Raw genomic sequence first — 13,137 nt, 5'->3', positions numbered from 1 at the left:
TGATACCCTTGATTGCAGAATAGCAAGAATGAGCAGGTGTCCCAGGACTTTTGTCCATATGGGGTATATTTTTTATCATAAATTGGCAACATTAAAAGTGTTTTCACTTATTCTGCTCCAGAAAAAAAAACTATGTTATGTCTGTGATCTTCATGACTATAATGCGTGTACATTACATTAAGGTCAGACTACAATCCTAGAACTATTGTGATTGGGATATTGATTGTACTGAACAGTCTAATTTACTCATCTGTTTTAATAGTCAGTTTAGGCTCTTACAACCCGATTCACCGTTACTCAGTTTCAGACCACAGCACCAGGCTTTAAACAGATATTTTTAATGTGGTAGACTGTTCTCATCACAGCAGTGACACTGACACTGTTACACTGCATTGCTGAGGTTTTTAGACACGTCATTGTCACTGCTGGGTTGAGTGGTCCACCATCCCAAAATATCCAGCCATATGAGTCTCCAGTGTTCAGAAATGACCATTGAATAAGGGCTTGAGGATGACTAACACAAACTGTGAATAACAGATGGGCTACACTTAGAGCTACCAGGCATGGGTTTGCCATCTTGGAAACTAATGTGATTATTCTGACACCATTCAAAAAAACATCAAAGTGTGTAGATGGATCACTATCAGTCATTAAAGAAAACACACATTACACCTCTATTTACACAAGTTAGAATAGAACTAAATCATGTTCATGAAGTTCTTTTAAAAAAAAATCACTCACACATAGAGATCTCACCGGCTCTGTTCTTTCCAGTTTCAGTCAATTTCAGAATGAGTCTTTTAAGGGCTCTGTCACTTTTATACAAATAAGATGTGTCTGATGCCATGCAAACGATAAGTATTTACCACATTAGTGTTAGTTTGTGCTAAATGACCAAACACAAACAAGCTAGTTCATGCTTAACTGTGATAGAAGCACAAAACTCATTATTTAAAAGTACTCACATCTCCCTCATCTTCTGACTTGCCACAGCAGTAGGTACAGATCCCCCCGTCAGAAGAAGTCTGATATGTTGGGTGGGGCACTATTGGGAATTGATGGGTGAGAGGTGGTGCCAGAGTGGTTCTATGCATGTTTTCGTATTGTGACATCACAATAAGGGAGCCATTCGAACAGCTCAAAAACTATATTATTTCTGATACCAAACACTTCAACAAGTGTTTAGGGGCATGTAAGATCCAAGTGGAAATACAAAAGCATAAAAAAGTGAGTTTTGCATAATATTTTTCATATTAATAAGACATCAGAATACACAGAACGCTTATTTTTTCAGCCTAATTACTTTTATTTTCACTGTTTATTTTCTGTCAAGCATGCCAAATGTTTTAGTGAAAAATGGTATTTTATGAAAACGTGGTTGACCTAGAGTTGCCTTGATACTGTTCACAGCACGGGAGAGACATTTATTCAGCTTAAGCTTTACCTCAGCTAGGTATGGAAGCAATATGAGAAATATGAAATAAAATTGCTATTGTTAAATCGTTGAACATGCAGCAGCAAGTGGCTTCAGTCGCTTTGAAAACAAAACATTGTGAAGGTTTTGATGTCCCTTTTTTCTAGGGGCATTTACCTCAAGTGTGGACAGGGGATTTGATAGCTTGATTTGTGTTTTTTATAGAAATAGCTAAATGAATAATTGAAATGCCTGCAGATATAGTATATTCACATAGATATATTATCTTCAAAACATTAAGAAAAAATATATAGTTTCTTTTTTTCCCTTAATGTTATAATATATATATATATATATATAATAGAAAATAATAGAAAATTCCAACCTTTACATCAATAACAAAAACTGTATGTATGAAATGTACAAAATTTACTTTAACATGAAGGTTTACATTTCTCTATATTTGTAATAATGCGTTTATTCAAAGTAAATCTTGAAAAAAGTTTTCTTACACAGTTACACATTCTGCAGATGCAAGAGGCACGTTATGTTGATATTGACCCAGAAGAAAATCTAAAATGACAAAGGTCAGAAAACCTTGATCTCCTGACAAACACAGCACTCCACACCAATACTAATCCACCACGGTCACTGTGACCTACATGCCTTTTTCCCCTTTTGAAGCCACACTGCCCTCTCTGGTGTCTGGTGCTGTCCAGCTCTCTCTCTGGACCATGCTGTGCCCATCTGCTGCAGCGCTGCCTCTTAACGTGTGCAACGTGACACTTTACAGTGTTCATGCCTCAGTCATGCTCAATTCCATTCAAGTACTGGGAAACATGAGTCAGCCAAGGCACTAAACGAGCTTCAGCCGAGCTCTTCCACGACCCTGAATGTGGCAAAGAGACATTTATTACAGCTTATGTTATTTACAATAACACTTTGATGAGCAGAAATGTTCTATATTACAGAACCATAAATACAGAACTGTCTACACTCGCTTCTCATTACAGCAGCCCAAACGATTTAAAGAAATATAAACACAGAAATACAGAAATAAAAAACACAGTGATCTATGAGGTCACCTCTACACTGTTAGATACACTAGTGTTTAAAAGTTTGCAATCAATGTTTTTTTTAACCAATATAAAATATATAAATATGAAGGTGCTACAGAGGATTCTTTGAGTGCTGTTTTATTTAAATTAACAAAGACTAATTTTTTTAAATATACAGTATGAGGGAAAAAGAGGGTTGGGTGTCCATCTTTTTTATACTGTTGCTAAATATTACAGTGCTATACAATATTACTGTAGGTCTTGTATTTATGTGGTTTATGCACAATCTTGTCCTTTGTGTTTTTTTTTTATACTAAGGGTTACTCACAGGGTTACAGAGCAAGTAAACACCTTTGAAAAAGGGTAAAAAAAATAGAAGGAGTAGTCTGCGAGAAGCACTGGGTGATGTATGGGTTTAGGGGCGGGGCAGAAGGGAGAGCTAATTGGACTGAACAGTGTGTCTCTAAGCGTGTCTCTGTGTTAGCAGGGAGGCGGTTTTATTGATTGACTGATTTGCATATTGTGAGTGTCCGCGTACCAAAGTACACAGGCACATCATGCTCGTCAATAGCCCAGTTGAACCTGAGAGGGCGCTGCAGAGGCAGAAATGACCACAGTAAAAGTGTAGGTTATTAAATGGCCCTTTTTTCTGATGTGGATTTCTCCATTACATTGCTACATTAGACACATTTGTGATATAATGGTTAAGTGCAGTCTCTTTCACCAGACATGCAGTAAACTCATTAAAAGCAGCACTAAAAGAAAATTCAAGTCATTATAAACAGACATTTCCAACAGTTTGGTGCCACTTTTGTGTTTTTTTACTTTTTTGTTCTTTTGACTCTGTTCGCATTCTGGAAGCAGATTGTAGAAAACAGGGCCTTCTCGCCAAGTAAACACTTTAGGGCTTTGCAATCAACTTAATGCATGCAAATACAAAGTGCAGCACAGCAGTAGCCTGTGTTCTTCTAGTAATTGTCCTGTCAGGGAGCTTCACAGCAAACTCTCTCCCTGTTATGCGTTGAAGGAATGTGTTTTCATAAAGAGTTTAAATAGACTCCAATAAGGCATCATAGTTCACTGCCATATTGCTTTTTTTCAGGTCTGTCATCTGAGTTTATGGATTCTAAATATTTTCGGGTGGGTGAAATGACAATATTTTTATGATGTAATAAAGAGGAACATCATGAAACCTTTCCAAAAATGTACCATATATCAACCATATATCAACCATATGTCAACAATTTCTACCTTTTTAAAAACAAGTTTTACACAAAAAATAAAGTGCTACATTTTGACTTATACATATCTCAATTTCTTTTTGACTGCCAGTGTAGTATCATGGGTATGAACAATAGATTAAATAGTCATTCTAAACCCAGAGATTCACAGATCCACTCCCATCTCCTTTGGTTCATTATATAGTTCATGCTGTTAAACATGGTGTAGTATATTCACCTCCAATTGTGTACATTTTGTCTTCTATAGCAGAATCAGCAATGACAGTGCTTATATTTTGGCACATATATTTGCCAAGTATCCAACTGTTTTCCCAAAAGAAAGAAATGGTTGATGTATGTTTTTTATGGGTCTCACTTTTCTGAGGGCTGCACAATATACGGCTCTGTAAAAAAATATGAGACCACTTTAAAATGACGAGTTTCTCTGATTTTACCAAATTGAAAACCTCTGGAATATAATCAAGAGGAAGATGGATGATCACAAGCCATCAAACCAAACTGAACTGCTTGAATTTTTGCACCAGGAGTGGCATAAACTTATCCAAAAGCAGTGTGTAAGACTGGTGGAGGAGAACATGCCAAGATGCGTGAAAACTGTGATTAAAAACCAGGGTTATACCACCAAATATTGATTTCTGAAATCTTAAAACTTTATGAATATGAACTTGTTTTCTTTGCATTATTTAATGTCTGAAAGCTCTGCGTCTCTAAATGCTCTAAATGACAATATTTTTATTTGGAATTTAGGAGAAATGGTGTCTGAAGTTTATAGAATAAAACAACAATATTCATTTTACACAAACATATGCCTATAAATACCAAAACCAGATGAACTGATTAAGAAACTGAAGTGGTGTCTTCAATTTTTCCAGAGCTGTACATTTATATATTTAAAAATACAGAAATATTCACCTGAAGTCACCAGAAATCAATAACTTAATCTATCATGGGAATAATAATTTCATATAAAAAGAAACTGTTAAAAATGGGCAGATATAATGTATTTCTTGTAGATATGTCACGGAAATGAAAATAAGAACAATGTGATTTTTTTTCTTTTGTATCAAACAAGTTGCAAGTCCATATGTCATAAAATCAAATATATAAACCAATTATAGAGTCTGTAAAAAAAACTACAAAGAATGTATAACAACTGCAGCCACCAAACAAAGAACTGCAACATAGCTGAGTTTATAATTAATAAATATTCACAAATGATGAATAAAGGTTTTCTTAGTCTTTAAAAACATATCGCTATTCATTGGGTGATACAGTGTGTCAGTTTAAACCTCAAAAAAGTAAAATAGTCATAAAAAGTATCATGATATTAAATTCCTTGCCATATCACCCACCCTTCTGCTACAGTTCACGATAACGGAAGCCCCTCTGAGAGGAAAAGAAGGTGATGGAAGGAACTCGAATGTGACACGTTGGCCTGTGAAGATTTTGGGTCACAGTTGTGCAGGGACAGGTGTGCGTTGCGCAAGTGTGTGCTCCTGAGCGCACTCCCGGGACAGTCACAGTGACACAGCCACTCATCAGCTCAAATCTCCTTTGATTTAAGACCCTGCAGATGCTGGGATCTGCAGCAGCATACCATCAAAGCCACAGGCAAGACGAGGCTCGGTCTGGAAGGGGGATGCGAGCTTCCTCAGATGGTTTTCCAGTCTCAGCTGCGGCAGCTTCTTTGAATTTTTAGGTGTTGGGAATTTTAACCGGTCCTCCTCTCATCCTTCAGGGAGGGTTGGGTCGGTTAGACACACAGATAAGGGGCAGTGAGCCGTGATCAAACAGCTTGTAGGGTAAAGAACCCTTAGACGACCACGCGTCTGCTTTAGGGTCGTAACACTCGAAGCAGTCAGAGTCTTCTATGACATCGTGGCTGTTGAGGAAGCGTCCTCCGGTTACGTAGACCTTGTTGTTGATGACGGTAGCTGAGTGGTGCATCCTCCTCTCCTTCATGTTCTCACATTTGACAAACTTGTTGGCTTTGGTGTCGTAGGCGATCACTCTTCTTGTATAACCTTTACACAACAAATAAAAAAATATATATATAATAATATATATTTATAGTTATATAAATAGTTATATATATAGTTAATGCGCGCTGTTAATTTGGAATCAGTAACCTGTTACTATTTTGTTTAACGCAAGTTAATTGATGTACCAAGTTTGACCCCCTACTTCCGCTGTAATCTGCCCTGCCCCCATCCAACGCACTGATTAGTTTTCTGGCTGAACGATTGAATGGCGCAATCTTGCGGTGTCCAGCAGTAACACTCCGGTTCAGACTTCTAGCTCCGGCCTGGTCAGAGATCTTTATTTGGTTTCTTTCTCTCTCTCTCTCTCTCTCTCTCTCTCTCTCTCTCTCTCTCTCTCTGTCTCGTTTCTATGCCAAATAGTGAGCTAGATTGATAGCTTTGTTTTGTCATTTGTGAGCTGGCTCTGTTTTTCAGTACAGCTTTTTTAAGTATCATATATTCTTTTATATTTGTTGAATGTGTAAAACTAACATGCCACATGAAGGGAAGCAGAGCAAAGACTTTTAACACTGGGTACTCATCACAGGAGTACATCACTCAAATAGTACAGGGAGATTTAGAACACAGCAGCAACTAACAAACACCACTAACCACACAAAGCTGCAAACTGTTCAGATCACATTTAATCAATATCAAATGGACAGCAGCAACAGTCAGAAAGCTAAAGGAACTCAACATTTTAAATATGCTTGATTCCAAAAACTAAAATAAAAGTCCTGCAGAATGATGCATTACCAAGTTTGGTAAGGTTTAATTGACATTCAATAATTTAAGAATTTGTTCATGATATTTGTGAATTAGCTGAAAGTTTGCACCAAGTAAGAAGGAATATATCCCGTAAAGTACACCCAAAACAGCTGTTATACATTAGTGTATTACATGAACATCTAAGCAAGTTTTCTTTTTTTGACTGCCAGTGTAGCACTATGGTTAGTTAAGTGTTTCTAAACTCAGAGATCCAGCTATCCAATCCCAGTGTCTCCTTTGGTTCAATATTATTTAGTTCATGCTGTTAAACGATGCAGTAAGCTCACCTCCAATTATGTAAATCTTGTCTTCTATAACAGCAGCAGGAGCACAGACATTTTTCACTGTCCTGGTCTCCAGTCTGGACCACATGTTCCGTGATATGTGATAAACCTTGGAAAGATGAGAGATGTGTGACTCATCAAAAAACGACATTGGATCTCAGAACTTTAGGGATATTTCACTGAGATCCCATTTCTGTCTGATCTCAACATGCACTACTTTTTGACATAACTCTGCTGTCAGTGTTGACCACAGGGGGACTGTGTCTGCATTTTTGGGGTCATTGTTTCTTTTTTCCCTCAGGCTCTTAGGGAGTTTTTCCCGCCACTGCCACCCACAGCATGCTCATTACAACTCTGGATCCAGACTTCAGTAAACCTGAATTGTGACAGTAGTGTCTGTACAGAGTGTTCTATTAAATATATTCTACAACTGAAATAAACTGAAGTGTATGTAGTTGTATGTAGTTACCTGTATTAATCTCACTGGATTCTGCATGGAGTCCTCCCCTCCAAACACGTAGATCCTCTGGTCATTGGCAGCCACTGCGGGGTGTAGGACCGCTGTAGGCATGGGAGCCATGGCCTCCCACTGGTTGAACATGCTGTTGTAGCGCTCCACTGTGTTCGATATCTGTTTGTCAGCCCCAATACCTCCTAGAGCAAAGATGAAGTGCAGGTAGGACACGCTCTGATGGGCGTAGCGTGGTTCCAGCATGGGTTCGGCTGTTCTCCACTGGTTGGTCTTCAACGAAAGAGTGTAGACAGTTGCGCTAACTGCACTGTCTCCAGAGGCTAAGCTCAGGCTGAGGCCTCCAACCACGTACAGGATGCTGTGAATGCAGACGTAAGCAGCCTTGTACAGGCGTAGAGGCAGCTTGGCCAACCATTGCCAGCGTTGGGTGCGTTCATCATAGAGCAGTGCCTCTCTGGACGTCTGCTCATTGTTCTTACGGCCTCCGACCACAACTAAAGTCTCTCGGCAGGTGTAGCGGCGAGGCGTGGTCCACAGGGGCTTCAGCTCGCGGGTGCATTTGGCGCTAACCGAAAACATCAGACGCCGCACAGACTCAATGATCTCAGTGCAGAGCGTAGACGACTGGACTAGAGGATCGTTGGCTATGAACTGGAAGAGGTACGTTGGGTGGATGTAACGTAAGCGCACCTTCTTGAAGAGGTCATGGATGGCACCTCGCCGTGAAAAGGGGTCATGGTGGATCCAGGCCAGAAGAGTCTCAAACACTTGCTCTTCCTCAGCGCAAAGACGGTCATCTTCCAAATAGCACATGAGCTCAGGCAGGGAGAGTTCGCAGAAGTCCTCAGAGGCAGCAACATCAGAAAAGCAGCGCACGGCCATCTCCTTGGCCCTGTCTCTCAGGCTGTCGCAGTGCAGGATCTCCGACAGCCGGATCATGCTCAGACAGTTGTCTGGGTTCAGCTGCTCCTGCAGGAAGGTTGAGCAGGCCTCGAAGAGCCTGACGTACTGCAGCATGGACGCAGCCTGCATCAGTGGCAGCACCAGCTCCATCGTTATGGTGATGCTGCCTGTGTAGATGTAGTCCACAATCCCCGCCAGCACCTCAGAGCTAATGCCCTTCAGGTCCACCCGGGCCTGGCTGCTCTCACGGAAGTTGCTGCAGAACATGGCGCGGAAGTAAGGGCTGCTGGAGACCAGGACGTTCCTGTGGCAGGGAATCTCCTTGTCCTCTGTGCACAGGAGCACGTCGGTGAAGATGCGCTCCAGCCTGAGGATGTTCAGCTGGCAGAGCAGGTGGGCTGGAAGCTCCTGGTCCTTGAATGAGAATACCTCAAGTGATGAACAGGCCATTCTGGGAATGATAAGTGAATAATAAGAGTTAGAGGCAATGTTATAATGATATAGTGATAATATAATAATAGTGATAATAATATAATAGCATAATAATGCAATGCAACAAAAGAAAAAAAACACAAATATAAGAAAAAAAACACCCTTTATATCAGAGTTGACATACCAGCTCATTCCCATTAATTATCAAAATAGCCTATATCAATGTATTGTACGAATACTCGCCTTATCTACTATGCATTATTAGATGTCAATCCTAAAAGACCAAATCACTGACAGCACACTTCTTCAGTCAACGCTCCTTATTCAACACATCGGCTAATTTGAAAGCCCTGTGTGTGTTTGAAAACCATTAGTTTCCAAATAGCCAGAAGGAACCCCACTTTGACATACTTGATCTAGTTCATCACCAGCAAATGAAACTCTGACATTTTGGGTGAGATTAGTTCATCTTACTGCAGTTGTTTGAGGGAACATGCTTAAATAATCTTAATACCAGATAAACAAACAAACAAACAAGTGTCTAATATTGAATTATTCTCAAATATGTAGTGAAGATATAATTGCATTGAGTGGCAAGAATATTTATGATGTCAGGATTTCAGATGATCACCTCCTCACCTTATCCCAAAAGTATTGGATGGAGCACCATCATTCCAAAAAAAATTTCAACACTCCAGAGAGCTCAATTCTGGGGGGCTGTATACCACTCTAGCCCATAACTGGCATAAGACACAGTGCAAATAGGTCCATGTTTATCTGCTATGAGTCCTATTTTATTGGCAATACTTCTCTACAAAGACAAGAAGATCTGTTTCTGCAACGGGGGCAACTTAAATCAGTTACTTGTATTTATTGAAAGAGGTCCCCACAAACATTTAAGCATATAGTAGACCTATATTAACTTAATAGTTGGAAGTTAATTAATTATTCATAAACCAGTTATAAATTGTGTTTTATTTGTTTATACAGAAACAGTCAAAAGTTTCTTCTCATTAAATGTGTTTTCTTTCTTTTCATGATTTTTTTACATTGTAAATTTAATATTGAAGATTATATCAAAGCTATACAGAAACACATGCTGAATTATTTTATTAACAAAAAGTGTTAAATAAATAACGAGAATATGTTTTATACTTTAGATTATTCTAAGTACCACATTTATCTTTGAGGACAGATTTGCACTCTTGGTATTTTAATCTCAGTGTCTTTATGAGGTAGGGTAACCTGGAATAGGTTTCTCAGTGTCTTAAAGGAGTTCCTGGAGGTGCTGAACAAAAGTTGCTGCTTTTCCTTCAAGCTGTGAAGCTCCAGCTCATCCGAAATCACCTCAAGTCACCGTCTCAGTTTGGTTTAGGTCAGGGGATTGTGAATTGTGATTGGGGATTGTGAGTTGTTTGTTTACTACGTAATACCTTATGTGTCCCTTAATTGTTTTTATGTCTTTAATATGAATCTACAATGTAGAAAATGCATTTCTTTGACTTATGACTAGTGACTGTAGTTTTTTAAAAGTATTTTAAAAACAACAAAGGTTTATTATATAGTAATTATATTGTACATGCTTTCATTTTAGAATCATTTACAGCTCCAGTATTTTTATGAAATCTTTCATATTTCTTGGACTTTGTCTAAATAATTTGAAATCTATGGAATTCAATTGTTGCAGTGTTCTGTGTCAAAAGTTCAAACTGCTGAATATTCATAAATTTTATTTACATGTAGGCTGAAGAAACCACTCGATTTTAGATAACCTAAAAAAAATGATTCTAAACATTGGCCATCATTTCCTGTTTGATCATCAGGTATTATTTTCCCTGTTTAAATCTCCATCTCCCCTGAGCCCCTAATGCGTTCGTGTAGCACTTGTCGGCCTCATTTTCCCATCAAAATTGATTTTATCAAAGCAGTTGAGTCACATCCCAGCTGTGCCCGAGCGCACACCAGGTTTGCCCTTGACAGCCTCACTGTTTAGACGAGGGCATTTCATGAAGCTATTATTGGCACTAAGTCGTCTAATCACCCCAGAGACAGCTACTGATTTTATTTCTCCCCCAGATCACACGCGCCACCCTGACTGCTATTTCGGGATGTTAATCATTATTGTTTATTATTAACTGCCATCACTAAGACTGTGATGACAGAAGAGAAGCGCTGGTATTCCCCAGCCTTGTCCTACAAAAAGCATATTACTCTAATATCTATTTAAATGAAGCTTAAAAATATTTCTTAAAATAGTTTATGAGTCTCGGGAGCATGTGCAGTTGTACAAATCAAAAATAGAAATTATGATCCAGCTTTAAAATAGAATGAATAAATAAATAAATGCTCAGTGGAAATGATTGGTTTATCCATGGGATAAAAACTAGTTATGCTTGAGAACAAACATTTTATGATTTATATTTTTATATATAATGACACATATACAAGGAAATGCTATGCTGTGCATATTTTCTTTCTCACTGTCTGATAGATAAAATGTTAATGCTAATAATGCTGATTAGAAGTGTAATTAAAGGGAAATACCAATAACTGATTACTGATACTGTAGTTCAAACCTTATTACCCTTATAAGCAGCAATTACATGTTGTTACATGTTAACTCTGCTGAAACTCTATATATACATATAAATCAATAAATAAAATTCCATACTATTCCATAGATATTCCAATTCTTGCTATGGTTAACTAGGTATTGTCACACGCTTCTATGAATGAAGAGCAGCCTTAATCTATTTACACAGAATCCCAGTACTTAATGAATAATATACCATAGTAAGTAATAGGCCTCGGAATATTAAGGGGTTAAACAACCAATTTCCGCTATAAATTTCCCATAATTCAACCTGCTACAAATGTTGAAAAGTTGCCTCTGCCCCCGAATAAACATCAACTAAAAGCTTACCTCAACTTTAGACTGTTCCTAACTTTCACATTCCACTCTGTCTGGACAGAATCAGTCCCGGTTCAGCAGCATTAAGGCCAAAAACATTCCCCTCAGGTGTGGCCCTCAAGAAGTAAAGGAAATAGCCGTCAGACGTGGGCGGCGTAGAGAAGGGTTCATTGAAGTATCTAGAAGCTCGCCATGAGCACGCTGTGTACATTCCAGTTTCCGAGAATAGTTCTGGAGGCTGTGAACGTTCCTGCCTTTGACCCTCCCCTTGTTTGTTCCCACATCGCTTAGCCAGGCACCATGTGCGCTGTGTGTTTACTATGGCAGGGACACGGAGCCCAGCTTAGCCAGGGGACAGACACGGGGCCGGGGTGTGTGAACCGCCCCTCAGTGGTCTTGTGTAACCCAGGAAGCTGGTAAATATAGAGCTGTGCTGATGGCTGGGCTGAGTGGGGAGAACAGCTGAATGGATATCTAGGCCTGGTTACCTTGGTTTGCCTCAGATAATGGAGGTGAGGAGGACGCTGCTGGATTGCTATTCACCTGCTACTCCTAACTCCCTAACTCCAGAGGCCAGGGTCTCTTGCTTCTGGTATTGGAGCGCACCTGCCATCTGCACATTTCAGCACAACATATAAACAGAGTAGCAGAGTAAAAAACAAAACAACATGAATAACTGGACAGAGAGTGAGATAATGAGGGACTACGGCAAATGTGACAGCGGGTTATGAATTATGAGAATGTGAGAGAGTGTTGGACACATGGTCAATGTTAATGCAAAAGTCTATGGAAAAGGTTATTTACTCGTATGCACAGCTGTGCAGTGTGGAGAGAGTGAATTAATAGGAAGTGAATTAATGCAAAGATCCACAGCTGGCTGGGCAGCACCAGGACAGTACAGTAGAAACAGGGCATCTCGGTACATGGGGAAGAGATAGAGAGAGAACCAAAATAAAGAAAATGAAAAATTAGGAAAGATTTTGTCAAACAATGGAGTTGGGGGATGGGCCTGAATAAGGAAAGCAGGAAATGGAACACGCATGACCTATCACCTCCATCAAGCTGACATCAGTGGAAGTGGGGGAAATGGAGAAAAGAGAAGAAAGGAGGTGAGTAAGAAGAGTTTATGTCTGGTGAACGACTGGTGAAGGACCTGCAAGAGAAGTTGTAAAAAGAACTATAGCAATCATGTTCAAAAGCAATCTGTAATCACAGTCTGTAAAAACAGTGGTAATATGTAATAAGAGTAATACAAAATAGTGGTTCATATTAACCCTTTCAGAGCTTGCGACCATTACAATGGACATCATATTTTTAAAGATGTTTTGTAACACATAACACTAATTGAGACATATTGTTCATCCGAATAGACCATTAACCAGCCAATTAAAAAAAGGTTTTAAGACAGTTAAACAGTAGTTTAGCCCCTCCCACTGCACTGAAAAAAATAATCACCCCTTAACCCGGACATTATGGCATGGCAGCACTAGAGCCAATGAGGATCATTTTATGTTATTACTAATTTTATGTTATTTAGAACACTTTTTATTATGATTAGGGATGATTTTTTGAATAAAAAGCTATATCAATATCAAATATCAAATAGGTAAGGTTAAGCACAGGCCTCCAATGC

The 13,137-nt window shown here is 39.0% G+C and overlaps 1 protein-coding gene across 1 annotated transcript; it reads right to left on the bottom strand.

Annotated features, from left to right (window-relative positions):
• Nucleotides 1-1,824: 1,824 nt before the first annotated feature.
• On the bottom strand, nucleotides 1,825-11,816 carry klhl38a (kelch-like family member 38a). Its single transcript, XM_007249346.4, has 4 exons — nucleotides 11,517-11,816; nucleotides 7,256-8,612; nucleotides 6,790-6,895; nucleotides 1,825-5,737 (listed from the first exon to the last, which is right to left on the bottom strand). Exons 2-4 carry the CDS (start codon nucleotides 8,609-8,611, stop codon nucleotides 5,448-5,450), a joined length of 1,752 nt encoding a protein of 583 aa, XP_007249408.1. The 5' UTR covers nucleotide 8,612; nucleotides 11,517-11,816; the 3' UTR covers nucleotides 1,825-5,447.
• Between the last annotated feature and the right edge of the window lie 1,321 nt (nucleotides 11,817-13,137).

This window comes from Astyanax mexicanus, chromosome 3 (genome assembly GCF_023375975.1).
Source record: "Astyanax mexicanus isolate ESR-SI-001 chromosome 3, AstMex3_surface, whole genome shotgun sequence".
Lineage (NCBI taxonomy): Eukaryota > Metazoa > Chordata > Actinopteri > Characiformes > Acestrorhamphidae > Astyanax > Astyanax mexicanus.
This window is presented reverse-complemented; position numbering and strand designations above follow the sequence as displayed.

Coding starts and splice junctions, on each gene's coding strand:
- klhl38a (XM_007249346.4), bottom strand. CDS start 8,611: ATGGCCTGTTCATCACTTGAGGTATTCTCATTCAAGGACCAGGAGCTT. Junction 6,896..7,255: donor ATCCAGTGAGATTAATACAG/GTAACTACATAC, acceptor CATCTTTCCAAG/GTTTATCACATATCACGGAA. Junction 5,738..6,789: donor CAAGATTTACATAATTGGAG/GTGAGCTTACTG, acceptor TGTTGTGTAAAG/GTTATACAAGAAGAGTGATC.